At 41.8% G+C, this 24,123-nt stretch overlaps 1 protein-coding gene across 4 annotated transcripts in view; it reads left to right on the top strand.

The window, feature by feature from the left end:
- Positions 1-24,123, top strand: part of MACROH2A1 (macroH2A.1 histone) — a 217,957-nt gene that overhangs the window by 90,019 nt on the left and 103,815 nt on the right. Inside the window, exons 4-7 of one of the 4 annotated variants that reach the window (XM_085617995.1) lie at positions 4,677-4,783; positions 5,498-5,692; positions 8,280-8,384; positions 16,851-16,950. In XM_085617995.1, the coding sequence (XP_085474121.1) occupies positions 4,677-4,783; positions 5,498-5,692; positions 8,280-8,384; positions 16,851-16,950 (507 nt within the window). Of the gene's footprint in view, positions 1-4,676; positions 4,784-5,497; positions 5,693-8,276; positions 8,385-16,850; positions 16,951-24,123 lie in introns of all 4 variants that reach the window. The other 3 variants (XM_085617994.1, XM_085617997.1, XM_085617996.1) reach the window with 3 other exon arrangements.

Here is a 24,123-nt window from a genome sequence, read left to right as displayed (position 1 = left end):
TTATGTCATGCATTGTTTTAAGTTCCAAAATTTAAAAAAAAGTCAGTGTCTGAGCAATATAATCAATGAACAGTGCAATGCACAGGGTGCACCAGCTGTACCATCTACGTGGACCCATGTGTCGCCACCCCTTTAACTCTAATACTAAGCATTTAAGTTGATTGCTCATAAAAACTAGATTCTAGAGAACACAGTAAGCCCTCCAAAATTTAAAAAGCGTTTCTAACTCACTCAATATCTGCAAAAGTACAAAAAATATAGATGTGCATCTGTGATGAGAAAGAAACAAAACTTCAACTACTGCCCACAAAAGTGAAGAAGTGTAATAGGTTTTTATGTGGGCTTAAGGCTCGTGTCAACAGATAAGGCCATTGAACTCATTATTGAGGCACGTTCATCTCTTTTCTCCAATAAACTCATCTTGAGGCCGGTTTATCTTCAAAGGTACTCTTGCTTCAAACACAACCTCTCCGCTGACACAAACCGCATATATTTAACCTAGAACGGGGGCTGAATGCAGGGGAACGGTACTGTGGGAGTGGTAGTAAAGGTGCCCGGAGTCAGAGGCATAGCAAGGGTGCCATGGGTCCTAATGCCATTAACAGAAGTGGACCTCCCACCCCCTTGTTTCACAGCAGAACATCCATAAGTCCGGTGCAGAGGGCACCTCGTAATCCTGGGTCCCAGTGGCACTGCACCTGCTCTACTATTTATAGCTATGTGCCTGGCGAGAGCGCTGCACTGTTAAAATAAAACAACAAAATCTGAATATTCACAGATTGGTTCCTTCTAGTCAACTAGTCAGGTTGACTCTTAGGATTTCACTTCTGAAGGAAGGAGGCACAGAAGCCTGCTTCCTCAACATGCCTGCAAGCAGACCCTTGCTCCTGCAGTGGTCTCAAGTACTGCATCATCACAGCAAGCACCAACTGAAAGGGAGACAGAAAGGTGAGGCCCACATCACAAAGTCCACAATGGGAGTGGATGCCACCCTGTAACGAGAAACAATCTGTCCCAGTTTCATCGGCATTCAGCACCAGTACGCTCTACCTTCTCTGAAAACAGCCACAGTAGCATGCCTGTCTCCGCCCACCAGTACCCTGGCGAGACAGCATGATAGCAGCATCAGCTCTCCTTGAACGATTCCACCTTAATGGGGTTGGTAATAAATGGTGTATTGACAAAAAGGATGCACTGAATGAACTGTAGTCACTATGAGTTATTTTGTGCATTAATACACGGAGGTAAGTTTGTTGCCCGAATTCCCTGAAGAGAGACACCAGAAAGTAAAGCGATGGAAGGTATTTGATGAACCAAGTGAATGATGTGTACTGAATAGACTGATGCTGAAACTTTCACAATCTATTTTAGAGCCATTCCAAATATTTGTTGACCACTGCATTAGACCACAAAAGCACAGGCAGCCAATCAGTATGCTACGAAACTAACCCTCCACAAGGTGAAGAAAACACACTTATTTTCTTCACCTTATGGAAGGTTTGTTTCATAGCATACTGATTGGCACCCTGTGTTTTTGTTACTTATCAGTAGGAGGACAAGCCTTTCTGTCCCTCTGTCTCCCCCCTCATTTTAATAACACTGCATTGGACATAACTTAAAATGCACTCTTAGCCTTCAAAAACTTAGTTTACAGCACTGTAACATCTGTTTGTCTATTATCCAACTAGTTTTTACCCAAACATAGGTCATCAATTACTGTACTTCGGCTACTGAGAAGACTTTAGAAGAAAAAGTATTTGTGCTGGACAATTCACGAATTTCCCAATCACCGTGCAGAAAAAGGGAAGTTTTCCTTTGTATACCCAATAAGGAGTTCACCAGTATCTCGTTAATAATCTTTAAATTAGTTAATAGGTATCACGCCAAATGTATGGTGAGCTCAATTGTAGAGAATAATATATTTGTTCTATAAACCTAATATAGTTGATGTATTACACATACGTTTTCATTTAAGACTATTCGCATGTGGTTTCTGTTGTTCCCAACTGAATGCAAAACTACCCCACATGAGTGCATGAGAAAGAAAAGCCAATCATCTTCTAATCATGACTGAGCGTGAACGGGAGATGTAAAAGTAAAGAAATGCGGCCTTCTAACCAACAAGTGCTCAAAGGACACAAGACAAATCGAACAAGCCTGAGACCAACGAGTATCACTGGCACAGAGTTGCAGGTTCCTCCACTGCTCAGACATCTGAGAGGCCAAATATTCTCTCAAAAGCAAGACATTGAAGCTCAGACACAACTCCGCTGCAGAGCTGTAAAGCAGGTTGCCATAGTTCCCTCCACAAACTTCCTGAAATATATCTTAACTTCAGATCTTGGTATGTGTGGGATACTACTGGACTACTATATTAAAAAAAAGAAAGCCACCTTGTTGATATATCTTCAAAGATAGTGGCCACAGAGAAGTGGCCCTCCTGTTCCCAAACCTCCAACCCCTTCGGATGCATTTGAAGATTTGTTACAGGGCAGAGGGTAGACCTAACCACAAGACGAGTTATGAGTATTGTGAGTATGGCAAAAGCAAGCAGTGTGCAGGTGTTATGTGAATAGTATTAGGCAACGCAGCTGGCGCAATGATGCGAAAAATGGCGGGGAGACATTACGACAGCCCTGTTAACTGAGATGTGTGTGCTAACTGCTGTTACCACATATCGCACTTACGGGTTTTGCGATAAAAATCAGAGGTTCAAATTTGCCGATTTGTGTCTGGTAAAATGCCCAGTATTTGCTGCAACATGTGGAGTCTGCAGCGGTAGCGCTAACTTCAAAATGTAATTCTCCCAAACCTTGTGGTATTTGTAACTGGGTGGTATTTATAGCACCAGATAATGTCCGGCTCAGCAGTATCGGAGTTTACCAGGTGCTATAATATTACACCTTTCATGGTGTAGTTACCTCCAATTTAAGAGGTTGGACATTTTAAGCACTATAATTGGTTTAATGCAAGAAAGGTGGAGATTTTAAGAGACGTGGCGATCTCATGAAAAAGAGTCGGCGGGAGGGGGGTTTGTTATAACCATGTGAGCGCTGAATACTAAGGGCCATATGTAGGTAGGCCAATACCGGTCGGTAACGGCCGATTTTCGGTAAATATACCGTTACCGACCGGTATTTAGGCTTTTGAGATGTAGGGGGATCATTTCTGTATTCGGTAATTTACCGAATCGGTAAAATTACCGAATCGGTAATTTTACCGATTCGGTAAATACCGAATACAGAAATGAGATGTAGGGGGAGTGTGTGGTGGGATTCGTTATTTACCACCAACTGAAAGTTGGTGGTAAATGACGAATGTCTCTGTGAATGCATTATTTGGCCCTTATATGTGTGCAATGTGGCAGACACACATGCCCTCAGGGCATGTATGTGTGCAACATGTGCACACATGCAGGAATCAGGGGTGCAACAGGGTGTCAATGTGACACCCTGCCACCCTTGATTGAGCTCCCCCATTACCGATTCGGTATTTACCGATTCGGTAATGGTAACTGGCTTCCCATTGATTCCTATGGGCCTCCTGGCCCATACGAATCAATGAGATGCAGGTTACCATTACCGAATCGGTAAATACCGATTCTAAAATACCGACACTTACCGAATCGGTATTTTTTTACCTACATTACATTTACCGATTCATAAATACCGAATCGGTAAAATTCGGTATTTAAGAATCGGTAAATGTAATTTACCTACATAAGGCCCTAGGTGACTTAACTAGCTCAAACAGGAAAAAGAGGGTATTCCACACTATGTGCCCGTCTGAAACAAGAAAACAAGTCTCCAACAGCTGGGCCTGGCCTTCCCACCGCTGCCTGAGAGGGGCATGAATGATGGCAGCAGTCGACACGAGCAGCAAAATTTGGAGCTTTAATGGCAGCTCAAATTGGAAGTAATATACAAGGCTGCCAATGAAGAAGCCTCAAACCGCGCTCGACCAGAAGGCAGGCCAGAGATGCTGAAGGCACAGATAACAAACTTTGGCCGCGCGGTCGTGAAAGTGACACGGCCGCGCGGCCCGCGAAAGTAAAAGTGATCGCTATCAACGGAGGAAAGATAGATGGCGGCTGCGCGCGTGCACGCTCACGTGCACGCAAGCTTTAGGCCACCAAAAGCCTGTGGCAGCACTTCGAAAACCTACCTACTAAATGTCTCGCAAATCAGCGCATGCGCTGGCTCAGGCAAGACCTGAAAATGTTTGACTTGAAACCAGTATCACATTAGTGGCACATTAACAGAGAAGCTGAAAATTAAGATGCATCTCATTGGATATGTGTTTCAGGATATTTATATAAATGCACCTTTTGAAAAAGATGTATTTCTGTTATTTTATTGAATTACAGTTATTGTTCTTTGACATTTGTATATCCACATCTTTCATTACTACAGCATTGCAAACCAATGCAACACATTTAATATTAAACTACTTCTTTGTAACTCTTAGAGTATTACACTTAGAAATATTTACTTTTAGGGCATAGTCCTTCCCGTTGATCAGATGCAATCTTGTACCATTTTCACTTTTGTAAAATTTCAGATAAATCATACACACAAGGTCTGATTTTAAGATTGCGAGCATGGTTAAATTGTCACTGGCAGAAATGTAGTCGTAAATGTCAATGCTAATTTACGTTCTGAACCTTTCCATGTTAGCTGAAGTTTTGGAATTGGCTGGAAACGCAGCAAGAGACAACAAGAAGGGTCGAGTGACTCCAAGACACATCCTGCTAGCCATAGCCAATGACGAAGAGCTAAACCAGGTGAGCAACAAGCAGTGTCTACCTCTCCCTTGGTTCTGAGAGTAATGCATTGGGTGGAGTCTCTGGTCGCTTTGTGTCGCACAGAAAGCTCAAGAACAATGTCCTTTGAACACTTTGAGGAAATGTATGTTTTTTCATTTTACTCGCCATGTTATAGATGTTGGCCTTTTATTTTCCAGCCTTGAAACTTTATTGCTTTGAAGATACGCTATTGACACTACTGTAATGCACCACAAAAAGGGTAAAACGCTTACAGGGTTATATAACATCTTTGGGAGTCCTTTTTTTTAAATCTGCATACTACCTTTAGAGTAGACCATTATAATAGGCATATGCTTCTCATTATTTAGTCAAAAAAATTGATCTTCGTGACTATTTGCATATCCATAGTTTCCTCTTGTACCCTGATTACAAATTGAAATATGTCAATAGAAAATGATGTGGGCTGTGTATGCTGTCAAGAGAATCTGCCTTGTATCCTTCACTTTGTGCTAAACTTTGTACCAGCTCTAATTTCAGTCATTATACCACGAAGTTTGTTTTACAGCAAGCTTCCAAAAAGGGTGTTGTATTAGTTACATCAAACTAGTCTTTGCATGGAGCAAACAGGGTCTTGGGCTGGTCAGAAGTCGAGATTATGTTGAAACTTGTAAAAAAAACATAATAGCAGCATGCAACATCTCTAACCACGAATTATGATCTTTGTTTACGTAGTTGTTGAGAGGCGTAACCATAGCCAATGGTGGTGTATTGCCAAATATTCATCCAGAGCTGTTGGCAAAGAAGAGAGGCTCAAAGGGTAAACTGGAAGCAGTCATCACTCCACCTATTGCGAAAAAAGCCAAAGTCCTGGTCTCTAAGAAACCAGTAAAGAAATCGGGAGGCAAAAAAGGAGCAAGGAAGTCAAAGGTAGGTTTCTTTATTTCATTTTGCCAAAAATACAAGACTGCCCCAGAATACTCTCTGATACACATACAGTGTTAGTTGTCTAAATACCTAGAGTTAGATGGAAAACTAGCTAGTTACCTTTGTTTTACTCTGTCTTCTAGAGAATGTTTAGTTGCTTTTTTAGGTGATAGTTTTTCACAATTCTACTTTTTCTTATCTAACTTACTTTAAGTTGATATGGGGGTGTACTTTGTCCACCAAACTAGTAAATAATAGTAAGAATAGCACTTTAGTCTAACTTTTTACTGTAATTATGTGCTTGTAGCATGCTCCTGCAGGTCAGTGAAAATCGGCTGCCCATGTCAAGCCTGTTTGGTTAAACCTGAACCTTATCTGGTGAAACGGCAATGCTATGTTAGGCTGCTGTCTATGGTCTTACCAGCAAGGTGCTTTTGTTAAAAAATTTCTTTTTTAAAAGCTTTGTACCAGCTCTGCCAAACCATACGATAAATCAACAGGAGAATACCAGTACTAAATTGTAATACATTTGGTGGAAAAACTTCTATAAAAACCGCCATTTCTGGCAGTTCAACGCTTACAAATTCATTATTAAACGGTTTAAGAAATCTAGTTCTGGAAACTGCTGCATGTTCAGCAAAGAATTCTATGGGAGACCATCCAATATGAGAAGACTTGATTCTGCGTAGTCTACGGATTTCTAATTGAATCTCCTGTAGATTCACTGGGTTATTATTTGTGTGTTTACTTAACAGTTTATTTAGCACTTCTGCACCCAAAACTACTAGCATGCCTCAGGTGAACTTAAGAAACATAAATTAGTGCAACAGTTAGCTAGGGTAAGTGAAGATAAGGAGATGGGCAAGAATAAAAAAAGATTTAATTTCAGAGACAGCTAGAACTGCTGAGCTATTAACAGAGGGTTTTGTCATTGGATCTGCTGGAAGAGCAGAGGTGGCAGCCTTTTCAGTAAAAGGACCACAGTTGTGGCACTCTTTACCCTTTAATCTCTGACTGATCTTAATACTGTTAAGAAAGTTTTCACCATTAACCTATTTGAGATGTTTTCTGATTATCTGCTCCATGAGTACCTGGAGTAGGGTTTGCAAATGCCGTGATTGATCCAAGAGTCTTCCAGGAAAGTTGTATTAGCCTTGCATTATTCTAAATGTAGGTATTTCTATGGAGAGAGAGCCTCCTTTCTTAGTCCTCTTTGTCGCCTCAAGATGAGGAGTAGATTGACCAGGTATGAAGGCTGATTCAGATGCATGGCTTTTTAGGCGTGGAGTCAGACTCTTGATGCTTAGACAGGCATTGAAGCTGGAAGGCATTACATTAGTATGTCGAGCTTTATTGTTGGACCTCTCTCTGACTGTGGAGCATAAAAAGGTCTTACAATGATTGTGGCATTCTGATAAGGATGGCATTGGCAGAGTCCAAGCAGGAGGTAACTAAAGGGTGCACAGCCATTCTGAGATGGGAAGTAAAAGGAAGAGGTACAATTATTTTAAAGGCTTTGACCTGGAAATAATAGATGATTGTGATTTTTTTTTTATGTTGCTATCCATGGAAAGAGAAGAGTCCAGAGTAAAGCTAAAAGCTTTACTGTAGAAGATTAGGAAAGAATGTTGTTAGTTGTTTGGGATTTCGCTACTTTCCTATCTGACACAGCAAGTAGCAGGCATGGTGCCTCCTTCAAGAGATTAGTAACCTGCTCAGCATCTGCGCGTATCTGGTGAGCTACGTCTTTCTGTAGTAATCATAGACGGCGGCTTTGACACCTTGATGATTCATGAGGGCAACATTGTTTTCACAGTAGTTCTGTCTTATCGCCTTACTTGTTTATTTTAGCCATATAATATTTGTTGTAAAATTCTCTTAAGCTATCCGATTTTATTTTCAATTCTAGCATGACTGTGCCCCTTTCCTCTCTCATCGTTGACTGCCTCACCTTCTTTCTGTCCCAGTTTGAACCCTCTTCTACAGGTCACCAGTGACGTAATGTAAAATAATGGGGTGGCCCTGCAAAATGTGAGAAGGGATCCCTGAGCCTTCTGTATCGCACAGATAATCATTGGCCTTAGGCAAAATAGGGCCCATCCTACAAGTTTTGGGCTCCTGCAATGTCTACAGGGGCCTGCGTTAAGCCCCTGCAAGTTGTCGCTTTTATGGTCCAAATCTTTCTCACCCCATGATTTGAATATTTTCAGTAGTCCATGATTTCAACCTTATTTTCTGTACAGAGTAGGCCCAGTTCTGTATGCAGGCTTTTACACCGAAACCAGGCCGTTGTCGCAAGACTGTAGTATCATGGTAATCTTTAGAACACGCACACATCATGTAAGGTGGAAAGAAGATCATTCTGAAGTGCGTTAAGTATGAACAAAACCCCTTCTCATGTCCTCTTTTAACAAGGTAAGCATTCCCAAAACAGCTGAATCTTGTGGTGTCTTGTACCAGGTTGTGTTTTATTTCAAACACGTTTATTATTTCCACCATTTATACTATGTTTTAATTCTGCATTTTGTCTTTGTTTTTACTGTTTTTGTCGCATTATCATAATATTGCTTTATATGTTTTCTGCAAGAAGAAGCGAGGAGAAAACAGCAAGACAGCCAATGCAGATAGTAGTACAGATGGTAGTGTGGACGGATTCACAGTCCTGTCCACTAAAAACCTCTTCCTTGGGCAGAAGGTACGTCTGTTCAAATTTTTTTGACATCTTTAAATCACATTTAGGTGTGATGTAATAGAGAGGATGAAGCAGAGCAGCTTGATAGCTCTATGGTTACAGACGGTATCTCATTAGAGCTGTAATCCAACTAGGGTAGCACATGTGGTTTTTCGGAAACCACTGAAGGTATTGCTAATGTACACACCAGAACTTGATGGAAGAAATTAAACTTAAAATCAGCATACTCTGACTTAAAAATTCACAATTTTCAATATGCACCGCTTCCAGAATTGAACCTGTGTTTTGTGAGCTGCTTTTGTTTTATTACTGTTGCACTCGGAGAGCAAGAAGGAGTTCAATAGTGAAACATCTTTTACGACCTTCATATGGTTCATTGAAAAAATAATTAAGGACAAAGCCACGATAGGGTTCTATTCACAAAACAGTTGTAAATCGCCAGATGCGTAGGCGCAGGTCTGCGTAGTGTGGAAAAGTAGAACCCTGCACATTGAATTTGCTGTGGTGCCATGCCTTCAGGGGGAAGATTTATGATTTGTTGTGACTTCCTTGGGGTACGCCTGTCTTCGGTATTGGTGTGCTGATTCTCTACATTTTAGAATCATTTGTGGGTTTAAGATATGTATTTATGAACTCTCATTAATATCTTTTTTTACTTTATTCTTCCCATGGAAAACGTTATTCCATCTGACGTCATCCTAGAGCCCTTCCTTTCCACGCCCTTAATTTGAGGTACTATTAACTGCACTTTCCTGCCCTTTACGTGCACTTAATGCGTGGTTGATTGAAGTGTAGGTTTAGAAGTGAGGAAAATGTGGGAAAAGCATTGCAAATATTTGTGTGTGCAGAGCTACCAATGGCATCACTGGCTTCTAGTGAGGAAACAAACTGAGCTTAAGGCCCATTTTTATAGACCAGACCCTTTGATTTAAAAAATATATATATATGTCCAATATACTTATTTAAAGGGGCTTTCAGCCAGTTTTCTTCATCCATTGATCTGTTGGTGTCATTTGCATTTCACCCACTACAGCATAGAGCCCACTTCAGGCGCTGGATAGCTTCACTTTGAATGATTGCGTTTTGCTCTTTTACTTGGAGCACATCTACACATTAGCTAGTTATTTTCTGTGCCAATTTTCTTTTTAAAAAAATGTATTACTTTGATGTTGCCTTTGTATTTAGAGTCTGATGTGACAGCAGGACCTCTTTCCACGCTTTATCAATTCCTTCTAGAGTGTCCTTTATTTACTGTTTGACTGCTGGTATTTTGCAGCATAACAGATTGCGTCCATTTGAAACTTATCTGTAGTAAGTTATTGAAAGCCCCAAATGTATATATGTGAATTCATAAGGGGACAAGTCTACAGTGCATGTTTATTCCGGTCTCGATTTCACCAGTGGTTCTTTAATAACCTTTGTACAGGAAAAAAATCAGCCTTTATTGTGTTTAATTTGTAGCACTTTTTATTACTTTCTTTTGTTCTTCCTTCCTTGCTTTCTTTGCTTCTTTCATGATTTCTTTCTTTCACCCCTTCCTTTATTTACTTCTTTCTTTCATTTCTTCTTTCCTTCTTTCTTGTTTTCATTTTTTCGTTAATTCTGTCTCTCCTTTCTTGTGTTTTGTTTTCTTTTGTTTTTTTTCTTTCTTCTTTCTTACTTTCCTTTTTTCTTTCATTCCTAATTCATTCTTTAATTATTCTTTTATTCCTTTCCTTTTTTGCTTCTTCATTCTTTCTTTGATTCGTTCTTTCCTCTTTTCTTTTAATTCTTTCTTGCTTTCGTTTTTCTTATATCCCTTCCTGTCTTCTTTCTTCCTTTTCTTTCCTTCCTTTTTTCTCTTGCCTTCATTCTTTCCCTTGCCTTCATTCTTTCCCTTGCCTTCATTCATTCCCTCTTCTTTTCTTTCTTGCATAAATTCCTTCTTTCATTCCTACTTTCTTTCCTTTTTTCTTTCCTTCCTCTTGTCTTTCTTTCTTCCTCGTCTTTCTTTCTCATTTTCTTTTTGTCGCTATTTTTTTTCTTTCCTGCTTTCATCCCTACTTTTTATTTTCATTCTTTTTGCTTTCTGCACTTCGTTTCCGTCCTTCTTTTTGCCTGTCTTCATATCCTTCCTTTTTCTTGTCGTCCTTATTTCTTGCCTGGCTGCCTTCTTTCTTTCCTTCTTTCTTGCCTTCCTTCTTTCATTCTTTCTTACCTTATTACTTGCCTTCCTTGTTTCTTGTCTTCTTTATTATTTTTTGTTTCCTTCTTGCTTTCTTTCTTCCTTTCCTTCTTTTATTTCTTCTCTATTTCTTTTCTGCTTTCCTTTATTTTTCTTTCTTTCCTGCTTTCTTTACTCCTCCTTTCTTCTCTTCTGTCTTTCTCAATGGCAATAGGCTGGCAGACAGTGGCACAACGACTAGCTTTTTTAAGTCTGTGTTTTATAAGACCTTTTGATTTTACTAAAATTATCTGTATAACATAGTTACCTATAGGGATTTTCAGCCGCACTTTATCCATTTGTCTGTGGTTGTGTCATTCACATGTTTCTCCAACCCACTTGAGGAGCTAAAGCGTCCCCCACTTCAGCCATTGGCTGATTTCACCATGAGTTACGTCATGCTGCCCTTTCACAAGGAGCACATCCACACCCAAAGTAGTTCTTTTCAGCGCAATGGAGTACAATGGTAATGTGGTTTTATTTTGTTTATTTTTTTTAGACCCAAAAACATTTTTGCCTTTAGTAAATTCTCTTTTTAGATTGACAAACTCGTGGCAACTTCTCAACAATAAAATCGTGCAAGGTCATAACAAAACAAGAATTGCCAAAGGATTGGCAGATGACGCCAGATCTATTGGCTTTGCCAATGCTTGTGTTTTGGCTGCAATTATCTCCGGAGGATGGGTCCACCTCATCTATCGTAAAAGATTACAGCATAAGTGCCTGAGTGTACGTGAGGCACTACATTCTCTAGGTTGCTAGCAATTCAGTATTGTGTTAAGGTCCTCCCCCTGTGCTTCAGTTGGCCTCATTAATGTATGGTTTGAATTAAATAAATAAATAAATCGATATGTGCCTGTAGATGTTGTGTTCCTAGGCTAAGTTATGGGAAGAACAAAAGTCACTCATTCTTTTTAAGTCATGGACATTGTTATACAAGCTAATTTCCTTCTTTTTATCATTCTGGGTTTGATATTCTACCGGAATAGTTATTTCCCTGGAGCCCTACATGACAGAAGTTCAGGATCTAGCCTTTGGATTGGTTGCTGAGCAGGATGGTTGATAGAACTGTATCTTCGATCAGATGGAACAGGCTGATGCATAAGAATTAGATGTAGTCACTATAATTCCAACTAAATTATTGTAGCTGTTATAAAGAAAGTAAAATAAAATAATAATTGCTTGTTTTTTTTAATTTATTTTTTATATTGCGTTTCCTACTTATTTCTGTTAATAATACTTTTCACTCTTGCCTAATTTAATGGTACTCAGCACTCTGACCTTGATTGGATAAAAAGCAAGGCCGCCTTGCCGGAATTCGAACTTGCGACCTACCGTAGCTGCAGCCGCATCTGCTCAGGCCATCGGCAAGGCTATATTTCATTGAAAAACAAGGTCAAGCTGCCACATGAGGAGAACTTCATATGGAGACCTGGAGAATAGGGCCTGATATCTCAGCAGCGAGCAATAACATATCACCACCAGTGGTCGCGTTCAAAAGAAAACATTTTGGGCCCTTTCAGAAAAGGCGTTTTGGAGTGCATAAAGTAGACTATTCAGAAAACATAGGAGAAGCGAATATCCCCGGCTGGGGGTTTGTGAATTGCATTTTAGATTGAGTAAGGTAGTACTGCTTTAGATACTGCAAAATGGCTTTTGTAAATAGGCCCCTCAGAGTTTACCTACTTTAGCTAATTTTTTACCTCTAGCTAAATGCGAGGGAAGGCTATTATTTTTGTTTTTGTTCTTCAAAATTCCTCTTAGGCCTAATATTACAACTGCTGATTTCTTACATTGTGTAAAATCTGCAGGCAATGAGAATAGGGTTATATTTCTTTTGCTCACAGGGAAAATAAATGTCTTCCGTAGACTTCCTCTTCCCTTCTACACTTTCCGCTCGTCTTATACTTGGCTTTATGGGCATATATTTGGAAGTTGGGATAAATAATGCTGATGTTTGGGAATCTATACAAAGTTTTGCCTGTGTCTGTGTTCACATAATTTAAATTGCCCACTCCCAAGGCACCAGCCCTGGAAACATATATTTGCTCACCGCAAGGGGCATGACTAACTGTACACCTGGTTAAAGTTTAGCAGCATTAAAAGATATTTCTCTTTGTCTTGCACTCACTTTCTCTTAGTAGATGTATTTTGCCCCCATCAGCTACCCTACAATCCCTCTTGAAAGTTTCTCTGCTCCTCGATGTTTTTCCCTTTCACAACCCTATTTTACACTTGTAAATGATCCTGGTGGATTACTGCGCCCAAAGGTGTGATCAGCAGATCACTGTGGGGTTGTCACATAATAAAGATTTACTTGCAATTACTCTAAATGGTAAAAACGTATATCCTCATTGTTTCTTCTGAACACTTGTCATGGATCCGGCCCTCCAGGACCTACCGTGGGACCTCTAACCTATACATTCGAGTACTTCATCTGGTTTTGAGTGGGAGAGTAATGAATGTAAATTAACAAATTGTTTTAAAATCCCAGGGGTGCATGACTGAATTTTTGACATCGGGGTCTGTATAACATATAGAGTGCACTGATCTGATGTGTGCTGTGACACCCCTTTAACTGGGTGTCAGTGCACCTTTGCACAATGAACTTGGTGTTTCAAGTGCAGGCATTAAGCAGCACCGGTACATTAGTGAAAGATGGCCCGACTGTTTGAAGCTGCTGGTCTGCCTTTCAATGTGCAGGCGGCATCCCGACCTGTGTTTGAAAGGAGCAGATATCCCCCCTCAGGGAGGTACTGTAAGTGACTGCACCAGCTTGTAGCTGGGTACATGTGGGTGGTCCCTTGCAGGGGCGTAACATAAGCCCCTGGAGCCCCCGCAGTGCAGGGGGGCCCTTGAGATGCAGGGGGCCCCTTCAGCACCATAATCAGGCCCAAGAATTCCGGATAAAACCTGGAGTGGGGGCCCCTCCGTGTACGTGGCAGGGGGGCCCCCTCAACATTCGTTACGCCACTGTTCCTTTGGATCCGTTTTCCCTCTTTCCAAGGGGGTCCTAATGGGGAGCACACTGACTGTGTGCCACTACTATGTGGCTCTCAATCAATGCTCCTCCTGATGGTCAGTTTGCCTCTGTGCCAGTTTCTGTAATAAGGTGGGGGCTCGAAGACGAGCATTCCCTCATTTACTTTGTTCCCCGCCCCCATGCAAATGAGAGAATGCCTGCTTGAGATTGGTCTGGCCCATATTTAGTGCCAGCACAGTCTGTATCATATGCATCTGCAAAGGGCCCCAGAGAAGCAAAATGCAGGACAAACATGCCTGTTCACCCCAGGGTACGTTCGAAAATTCAGCCCATTACTTTGTAATGAGCAACCAAAAATAGGTCTGACATTCTTGTCCGCTTTAAATAATGTTCTTTTATCATCTGTAAATCTGCAGCAAATTATGCTTGGCAAGTACATGTTCAGGCCCTTGTGTTTCTAGGCAGTGTGTGGTGTACGTGGGTTGCTGCATATCAAACAGTACTTCTCAGTAGGTGACGTGCAAACATTTTCGTTTAGCTTACACCATTCCTTTCTAGGTAAACTACTTGTAATTTCTAATCTTTCAGAAATTGCATTTGCAGCAAACCTGCTTTCACTTCCTTGTTTATCATATGCAGACTTGCTTCATAGGTAATATTTTTTCACATTTTGCCTACATAGTTTTCAGGGAAGAATGTCTTTTTGTGTCTGTTTGTTACTGTTCCTTTGGTGTACATTTTCTCCATTGACATTGGATAGCATGGGTAGGCTTTGTGCACTACCTCCACTACTGGTATATGTAAAGGGACTCCCTGCATATTGAGTCATGCAGTACTGCCCTTAGTAGCATCCTGTTGTTGCTGGCAGTACTTTGCCACTCATTATCTGTTGGGGTGGATATGAATACTGCACAGCACCTGCAGTGAAATCCATATATTGGGTCACACTAATAAAGTACAGTGTGAGCACGCAAGAGTTGTGAACAGAGCCATGATCATGTAAAGCTTCAATTTTGACATAGTATTAGGCCAGCCTTAAGCTGATTCAAACCTGGGAGTTGGCCCATACATGTGTCACTGAGACCTGACAGTGAGCAAGTGGTGTTCTGGAAGACACTATTGGCCTCACCAATGAAATCGAGTTGAAGATCCAAAATGACACCACTTCGCCTGGCAGTGTTCTTGCTACTGGGCATGCAGGCATAGGTCCCATTGATAAATCTGACAAAAGACAATTTAAATATTGATTTTTCAAAAATAGATATTGTCTGATTGCACGATTTTGATTTCTATGGTAATTCAGCCATTTCCACCGTCTTCATTGAGGTCAGATGTATCCCGCTTTTTCCATAGTGAGATTTCAAAAGTAGTGTCCAGAGTGGCAGCACTTGGATTGCACGTGGTACTAATTGAAAATGCAAAACCGGCAAAATAACTAAGCTAACACCATAAGGACCAAACACAGTACTCCTCAATGGGGAAAAGCCAGCAACCAACAAAATAGTACTTTACAGGAAAACACAAGTATTAAATAACAAGGATTGTATAAGGCAGTATGTTTGTTGTTGACCACCAGTCTTTTGGCTTTGTTAATGCTTGTTTTGTCATGAGTTTTGAAAAACTGTAGTGTTAGAAAAAAACGTTGACTAAAAGCAAAAACCAGAATCAAAAATATTTTTGATCTCAAAAAGCACATTCTGCCTCAGTAGTCCTTGGCACATAAGGGAACTACATTGTGAGTAATATTAAAGGGCAGAACGGCATCACTCACCGTGACATTAGCCAATGGCTGAAGTGGGCTGACGTATTGCTCCATGCTCTAGAAGGCAGAAGAAACATGTAAATGAGACAATATTGTACAAATGGATGAGGAGCGCAGGCTGAAAACCCTATTAATAAATAAATATTCGAAACATATTAATTGTCATAAAATCAAATTCTTAACCTAAAAATTTGTTACAAAAGAAAACGTATCATTTAACATTATATATGTTGGACACATGCTGAGTATTTGGTTTGTTATTATTTCTGGAGATATTAATTAGCTGGTATAATATGATACATGCACGCTTAAGCTTTATAGAATTGAAACCCACAGTGGCAAATGCATATGGCAGAGAGTACAACATCAGTTGGACATGCTGTTGAAATGATCACCTTGAATCATACAAGTCTGGGTAGGTTAATCATTCCTGGTGGGGGGGTTACGTTAACTCATAATATCCTGCTTCAGAAATTCCACAGCAAAGCTGGACTTGAAGGCCCCCTGCAGACGTCTGCTGCAGGATCTTATCTCAAGGGATAGCAGAATCCTCCCTGCATGCACATAGAGACTATAGTGCTTGCCATGGCTTGGCCCTGTTGTCCATGCTGATCCACACCGTTGTACAACCTCACAGGAACAGTTGCACTTTCAGAAGACTCAGGTAAACAGACTTGCACTTGTGAACAGTCAGCAAATCTACCTGAATCCTCTCTTTCATCACTGACTCATGTGAAAGCGGCCTCCAAAATGCAAGGTTCAAGTCGGCATCAAGCAATGTCACGAACTGTCAAGTTTATTTTCTTCCTCCAAACTGATGTGTGCAGCCAAAAGAATGCATATATTTCCTTTTGTGTTAGTCTGTTAGGGTTATTGGTGTAAAGCAGCAGTACAACCTGATATGTCAAATAATGCCACGGTTTCATTATTTGACTTTGGTAAGTTACACTCTCCCATTTTTACAAATCATTATTTTTGTGTATACATTTGTGTGGTTTAAAGCGTTGGTGCTGCACACCACATACCCCTGCCTAGATACATTTTGATGCGATGCAAAGTGAGTTTCTCAAGTACAGCAGAGTGTAGTGTTGGAATGGATTGCTTTAGATTGAACAACGTGTAATAACCATCGCCACAGGAACAGGACACAATGTCGCACACATACAGTTAGGTCTCCATGTGGTTGGTCCGCTTGCAATAAATTAAAGTACTAAAAAATATATGCATTTGGGTAGTACTGCTGCTTTAGGGAGTTTTGTATTCAAAGGTGCTTTCCACGTCCTGGGTTTTAGTTACTGATCCCACTTAAAAGCAAGACACACTCTCGACTTGATTCGATTTTTCCTCCTTTAAATTGAATGTGTTTCTTTGATGCATAGTGTCTGTGTATCTAACCTAAAGCCTTTGTTTTGAGCTGCATGCTGGTCTGCACGCTACTTTGCGGTGATGCTTACGTTTCTGCTGCTTGGCTGTCATTTCCCGGCTTTCCTGTTATCTCCCACGTCGTGCTTTTCTTTTCAGCTGCACCTTGTCCGCAGTGAGATCAGTAATTTAGCCGGCTATGAGGTGGAGGCTGTTATCAATCCTACCAGTGCAGAAATTGACCTTAAAGATGACCTAGGTAATTGGGAGCAGGGGTGAAAGAGCCAAGGGTCAGCTGAGAGTTATGGAACACGGTGTGGAATCGAATGACCACAATGGGTAATTAGTTGCTTAATCCTCATATTGAACTGAACCTGTCTTGGACATTGGCAGCTGTCCAGGGACAATATGCAATACATCTATGCTGTCTCCAAAACATGTAGAAGTTATTTAATTCGTTTTTGTGTCGACATTCACAGCAACATAAACTGATTTCAACTGTTTTCCATGACCCTCAGTGCCTGACTGTTGACTTTGAAAAAAATAAAGTTTTTTATGTTTTCTTGAAAAAACGCTACTCTATTTATCAGGTTACAAAAAGAATTAGCTTCTCCATTTTACTTTACAGTCCCGAGCGGAAATTAAACTGTAAGTGGAAACAAGAGTAATGGATCAAAGTAATCAAATATTGCTAACACCATAAGGATGCCTGCTCTGCTTGCTTTAGTATCCCTCATCAGATAAACCGTTTTTTTGTGTAGAGCGCCATGTTGTAAATCCCACAAGATTGATTGTTCATGGTATAATCTAATGAACCTCCATCTCAATCTACATGCTCGGCCTTTATTTTCACAATATTCACATTTGGCCATTTCTCTAATTTTCTTTAGTTACTAAATTGAAAAACGTGTTTTTGATTTGTTTAGAGATAAATGTTGCTTGAATATGGTGATTATTTATCTTTGATATCTTCTCTGACAACAGAAAAATTTGCAACTTCTGAAAGGATAAATAGTGCATCCGAGTCTGGGAGTAGTCACTCTTTTGTCGGAGAGTGTATTCCCACATGCAAGGTGCGGTCTAGATAATGGCAGTAGTATGTGGCAGACGCCTGTGGCTCTCCTTGCAAGAGGGGCCAAATTCCACCTGCAAGCAGTTGGTATGGTTCTTCTACGGGGACAGGGGGAAGTGAAATGCCATCCTTCCTATGGTGGCAAAATGATTGTGCATGCCTTGAATACAGGCATAGATGGGAAAGAAAAGGGTAAACACACAATTTTCTCAGATATATAATAAAATCTGCTTGTGAGTTTAAACAGTACCGCATAGAATAATAGTATCGCCCAAAAAACATCACGAAAAGATACAAAATAAATATGAGATATTATTCATTTCAGTATTCTAATTTTGGTGCTAAATCTGCTGTAATAAGGCATGCTAAATGCAAATAAATGTTCATGTTGAACTATAGTCCAAATAGCTTAGGGATAATAGATTTGATGGTTGATACAGGGCGCAGGAAGGAAAGGGGCAAAAGAATGGCCAAGCACCGAACGATTAGGTAGAAACGAATATTAGATCATAACGGTACAGAAGACGGGAAGGAGGGAAGGGAGAAACAAGGGGGTCTTTCGCCACAGTGGGGAAAGGAAATTGAATAAAAGTTAAAAATAGTCAAACGTTATTTTTAAACCAATTGTATTATTACATTATTTTTCATTGTTACTGATATCACCGTAATATAACATGGAACCAGTAAAATGTGCAATTAAATGTTGTAGTGATGATATTTATATTCAACCATGGGTGAGCAATTACTTTTAATTAAACAATACTTTGACATCTGTGAAACTCTTTTCCCTTGTTCATGATGTCCGGCATATCCCCACAAAGTGGAGCACCATGTTGGAATTTGGCCATTTATAGGAGTTTGTTAGTGTACCTGAAGGAAAGAGAGCCTTCTGGTGTGACTGCCATATATAAAGCCAGATGTACGCGGTGCAAGGTCACCTAGTGCACTGTATAGAGTTATTACATTACATTGCATGCGGTAACTTTGTGCATTACTGCATCATGGCCACTACATCAGGAATCATGGAGTAATTACATCTGGAGTGCCATTTCTTTGCAACATCGCATTTTTAATGTCTTTATGTGTTCACTTGTGTGTGATTGTGCGTGTATATATATTTTCATATTACACCCATGATATATCTATGTATATATATATATATTTTTTGTATGAGATTATTACATTTGTCATACTAATTTTTAAATGTATCGCTTTACTGATTTTAATGTAATTTGTATGTGTTTATCGATATATATGTGTAGGTATGTTTAAAGTTTAAGTTTAAACACACATTTTTAGGCAGTAGTATTACTTTTGAGTACCTACTTGCGATGTTATGTTCAATGCAAAGCAGTGACACCCAACATAGTATGGGAATACTTGCCAACGACATACTGACTTCCGATGTAGTGCCTGCGATGTAATGACCCTCAATTCAATGGTATACACCAGTGTGGGAGGTATGTGCATGCTTCTTTGTGAGGTTCAATTATAGCGAATAGCTGCTTAAGACTGTCGCACCTCATGGAAGTTAGTCAATTAATGTTGCACAGCAGCCAGAAACCAGTCTCAGGTATGTTATGTAATGTTATTTGAAATTGTAGACCACAGCTAATGACCTGTGAGGGTATCCAGGAGCTGAATAGGGAAGGTCTGAGAGGGCGGAGGAGACCATGCCTGTTTCATCTGGTAGAGCCATGTCTTGAGGTTCCTTTGGAAGTCCATTGGGTGTGCATGTTCTGAGGTGTTTCTGGAGGTCGTACCAGGTCTTGGCTGCAAGGTATGAGAAGGAGCGTCCTCCGCTTTTTGTCTTTTTGATGCGAGGCAGGTATCCTTTTACCTGGTATGCAGATTGAAGCTGTCTGGTGGGTTGGTTGAAGTTGAGGCGGTGGTTGAGGTAAGCTGGTCTGGTGCATGGCTGAGAAGCTTGAACTTATATCTTTCTTGGACTGGGAGCCAGTGGAGAATATTGAGGTGTGGAAGATGTGGTTATTTCGTGGGATGTTCAGTAAGAGTCTGGTGGCGGCATTCTGGGTGGTTTTGGAGTTGGCGTAGGTCATGGGCTGGGATTTTGATGTAGGGGGTGTTGCTGTAATCAAGTTTACTTGTGATAAGAGCCTGGGTGACTGTTAATCTGGTGGTCAGTGGTATCCACTTGAAGATCCTGCATAGCATTCGCAGGATGTGAAAGCATAAGGAGACGGTGTTGATCTGTCTGCTCATGAAGAGGTTGGTGTCCGAGATGATCCCAGGGGTAGTGGTTGTTGCAGAAGATTAGGACTTCAATTTGCCTGTGTTCAGCCGGAGGCAGTTGTTTTTCATCTGAGCAGTGACGTTCCTCATACAGTTGACGAAGTTTGCACTGTGCTGGTTAAGTTGGTAAGGGAGAAGATGAGCTGTGTTTCGTCTGCGTAGGATACTCTGTTAATGCCGTGGCCTCTGAAGATGTCTGCGAGGGGTGTCATATAGATGTTGAAGAGTGTTGGGCTGAGCGACTATCATTGAGGGACTCCGTAGAGGGTTCTGAGGTATATGGGGAAAGTCTAACTCATGAGTTCTGTCTGTGAGGAAGGAGGCCACTTGAGGGCCAGTGCAGATTTACCCAAGTGCTGAAGCTTTCTGATGAGTGACATGTGGAAGACCATATCGAAAACTGCGGAGAGATTGAGGAGGACGAGGGCGGCTGTTTCTCATTGGCCGAGAATGCTTCTGATGTCATCGGTGGCTGCAGTGAGGTCTGTTTCTTTGCTGTAGTTGGTGCGAAAGCCTTATTGAGATCTGTCTTGGAGTTGATGGAGTTCTAGGAGGTTTGCGAGTTGGGTAGTGGTGGCTTTCTCCATGACTTTAACTGAGAAAGGCAGGAGTAAAATTAATCTGCAGCTGCTAAGGGTGTTGGGGGGGGGTGGGGGGGGTTCTCCATTGTTGGTTTCTGCAATAGGACATTAACTTCTGCATCTTTCCAGCAAACCGTGAATCTGTCTGTGGTTATGGAGATGTTGATGATAGTAGTGAGTGCGGGGGAGATAATCGTTCTTCCAATGTTGTATATGAAGTGGGGACATTTGTCTGAGTGGATAGTTTCCATCATGGTGGTGTTTTCTATGTTCGAGAGGGGCTTCCAGTGGCTTAGCTGCTGTTTGGCGATGAAGGAGATGTCTGGCTGGTCGGGAGAGTTTGTATTGGTATGATGTGGTTAAAATGTGTTGTTGATCTTGGCAGTCTTCTGCTCGAAGAAATTTGAGAGGTCGTTGAAGAATGCTTGGGTTGGAATGATGTCATTGTTGGCAGCTGCACGATTGGAGAACTCCTTGACGATGGTGAAGAGTTCTTTGCCGTTGTCGGAACTGGCTTCGACTCTAAGAGTTAGGGCCTTTTTCTTTGCTTCTCAGAGTATGTGGATCTGGTTGCAGTGTTTTTTTCAAGTCTGCATTTCCTCTCAAGTTATTTGCAGTGGCTCTTGGACTCCCTGTGGTCATTTGTGTACCAGCTGGGTAGTTTGTTGTTTTTGTAGGTCTTGTTTCTGATGGGAGCGGTGCTGTTGGTGCAGGCAGTGAGCCATTGATTGAAGAGCTTTGTGTCAACTTTGAGGTTCCTGGTGTGGTTGGGAGGGTGTTCCTGTAGGGTCTTGGTCCAGTTTTCTTAAGATATTTTGCTCCGGTGTCTTGATGGTGCCTTGTTTTTTTTTGGTTGGGGTGACATGGTGAGCGGGTATTTTGAAATGCATGAAGTAGTGGTTGGACCATGTGAGTGGGGTTGTGTGGGTGGTGGTGATCCTGTTGTTGGAGGACGACAAAATAGGGTTGAAGGTATGGCCCACTGTGTGGGTTGGTCCTTGGACGGCCTGGGTGAGTCCAAGGTTGCTGAGGTAGTAGAGGAGGGCAGTAGATTTGGGATTTGTGGTGTCTTCCAGGTAGAAATTGAGGTCCACAAGCAGGATGTAGTTGGTTGATCTGATGGAGAGGGGAGTGATTAAGTCTGTGATGTTGTTGCAGATTTCTGCTCTGTGGGATGGTAGGCCAGGGTTCCCTTAAGGGTGGAGTTTTAGTCTATTTGTATTAATGAGTGGAGGTGTTCCATGAGGTTGATGTCGGTGGGGGTGGAGGGGGTGCAGTCAATTGCGTTTTTTGTAGATGATCACTAGTCCTCCGCCTGTTTTGTGTGTTAAGACCTGGTGTATCAGTCAATCAATTAAAGCGCAGCTAATCACCCGATAGGGTATGTGGGTGCTTGCAGGCCCCAGAGGCTTATTTGAACAGCTAAGTCTTGAGGGCTATTCGGAATTCTGGAAGTGCGGTCATAGTCCATAGGATCGTGGGAAGGCCGTTCCAGGTCTTTGCTGCCATGTGGGAGAAGGAGCTTTCTCCACTTCTGATTCGGTAGATGTAGGGAGTATGAGCAAATGGAAGGGAGGTGAAGCGTAGACTTCTCGATGGTTGGTGAAAGTTCAGGCGGTGGGTATTGTAGGCGGGACCTTGGTTGTGTAGAGCCTTTTGTGCACCGGTCAGCAACTTGGATTGACATGTCTTCTGTATGCGGACCAATTGGCGTTTCCCAAGGTTGGTTTTGTCGGGGATGGCAGAGGATGAGTCTGGCTGTGCTGTTCCGTATGATCTGAAGTCTCTGTAGAAGGTGTCTGGCGATTCCTATGTAGTGGGAATTGCTGTAGTCCAGTCGGCTGGTGATGAGGGCTTGTGTCACGGTGCATCTCGTGTGTAGGGGTAGTCACTTGAAGATCTTATGTAGCATGCGCAAAATGAGGAAGCAGGCGAAGGAGACAGCGTTTATCTGTGATTTCATGGTGAGCTATGATTTGTAGGCGGACAGGGTGGCTGCAACGGTGTCTGGGTTGGAGGCTGAGTTGAGCCATATTTTGCTCAGGGTGAGAAGGTTGGGTGTGTTGCTGTTTAGGAGGTCCCAGATTTGATCAGAGTGTTTCCCGAGGGATCAGACGTTGAGTAGCATGTCAGACAGTTGGTGTGTGGGGGGGTGGAGGGGTGGCCTGGGTCGGTTGTTTGGAGGGTGTGGTGGTGTCGTCGACATCGTAGGTGTCACAGATGAAATCCCAATTGGTGCAGCAGAAAGGTCCTACCTCTGAGTGATGCGCGGCAGCAGCGTGTTTGTCGGGGTGTGTTGTTGGAGGAGTAGTGGCGACTGTGGTTGTGGTGTTGGATGGCCATAGGGCCAGGGTTCTTGGTGCTGGGCGGGGTCCAGACGCAGCCACACTGCTTGCATCCAATGCAGTCTTCATTAAGTAGGTCATGGGTGGGCAAGCCTTCTTTTGCCGGGAAAAACAGTGAGCGGGAAAGCCCGGGCAGTGGCGGTGTCACTTGGTCAAAAGTGGCAAGCTAGGTGCCTGGGTGCCTACTAATGCAGTCACGTTCTGTCAATGTTAAATTCTTTCAACCATGTTTCTCCCACAGTGCCAATTATAACCAATTTGCTGTGCTTTTCATTCTTGGAAAGAGTCCTAGACGTTAGATTTGCAGTCACTTTAAACCTAGATTACTCAAATTGATTATACCGAAAATGGCAGTCAGGCTACTTCTTGAGCGTGATCAAACAGAACATATCTCTCTAGCTTTATACTACTGATTGCATAACTGGTGCATGCACATTTCGTTTGACTGCTCTCTACACAATACACCAATTTTTTTGTAAATTGCCTAAACCCTTCTGGAAAAGCCCATCAAATGCATCCCTTGAGTTTCACTCCGAGGTACCAGTACGCATCGTTTTACAATACCAAACGTGTGCACAAAGCAACAGAGCAGGAGTTCGCTCCCAGTCCTTAGGAAGGCACCCTGAACCCATGCTCCAGACACAACTACATCATGTCACACAAACTGACATCCAAGAAAATGCAGAAAGCACCTCTTCGCAACCTAGACATGAACTATGGCTTGCTGAACTCATTGCATTTGTTAGGTCTCCATTCGACATGACAACTCAGTTCCTGTAGTGATCACACCACCCAAGCTCAGCTACCTCTACCCCATCTCTGACACACACACGAGAAAGGCTCAGCAAACCCCTCTTAATAAATATATATATATATATATATACACATATCTCTTTAAGTCTCCACTGGAAATCGAAAGACCTCGAAAATGTTGCGGTGAGCAGTGCAAAAATGTATTATTCTTATGCAATTACATCCGAGAATGATTGGGCTTAGTGCCTGCCATGACATGTTTCGCTCCCCCACCCCACCCCACCCCTAGACAGACAACATATCAGTCAACGAAAAAATTGTCATAATGCTTGCACTGTTCCCTAATCCACACAAGCCTGCCATATGAACTCGCTCGAGACATGTACATATCCACACATGTAGCGCACATTCTTTATAACAAGCAACCA

The sequence above is a fragment of the Triturus cristatus genome, chromosome 7 (genome assembly GCF_964204655.1).
Source record: "Triturus cristatus chromosome 7, aTriCri1.1, whole genome shotgun sequence".
NCBI lineage: Eukaryota > Metazoa > Chordata > Amphibia > Caudata > Salamandridae > Triturus > Triturus cristatus.
This window is presented reverse-complemented; position numbering and strand designations above follow the sequence as displayed.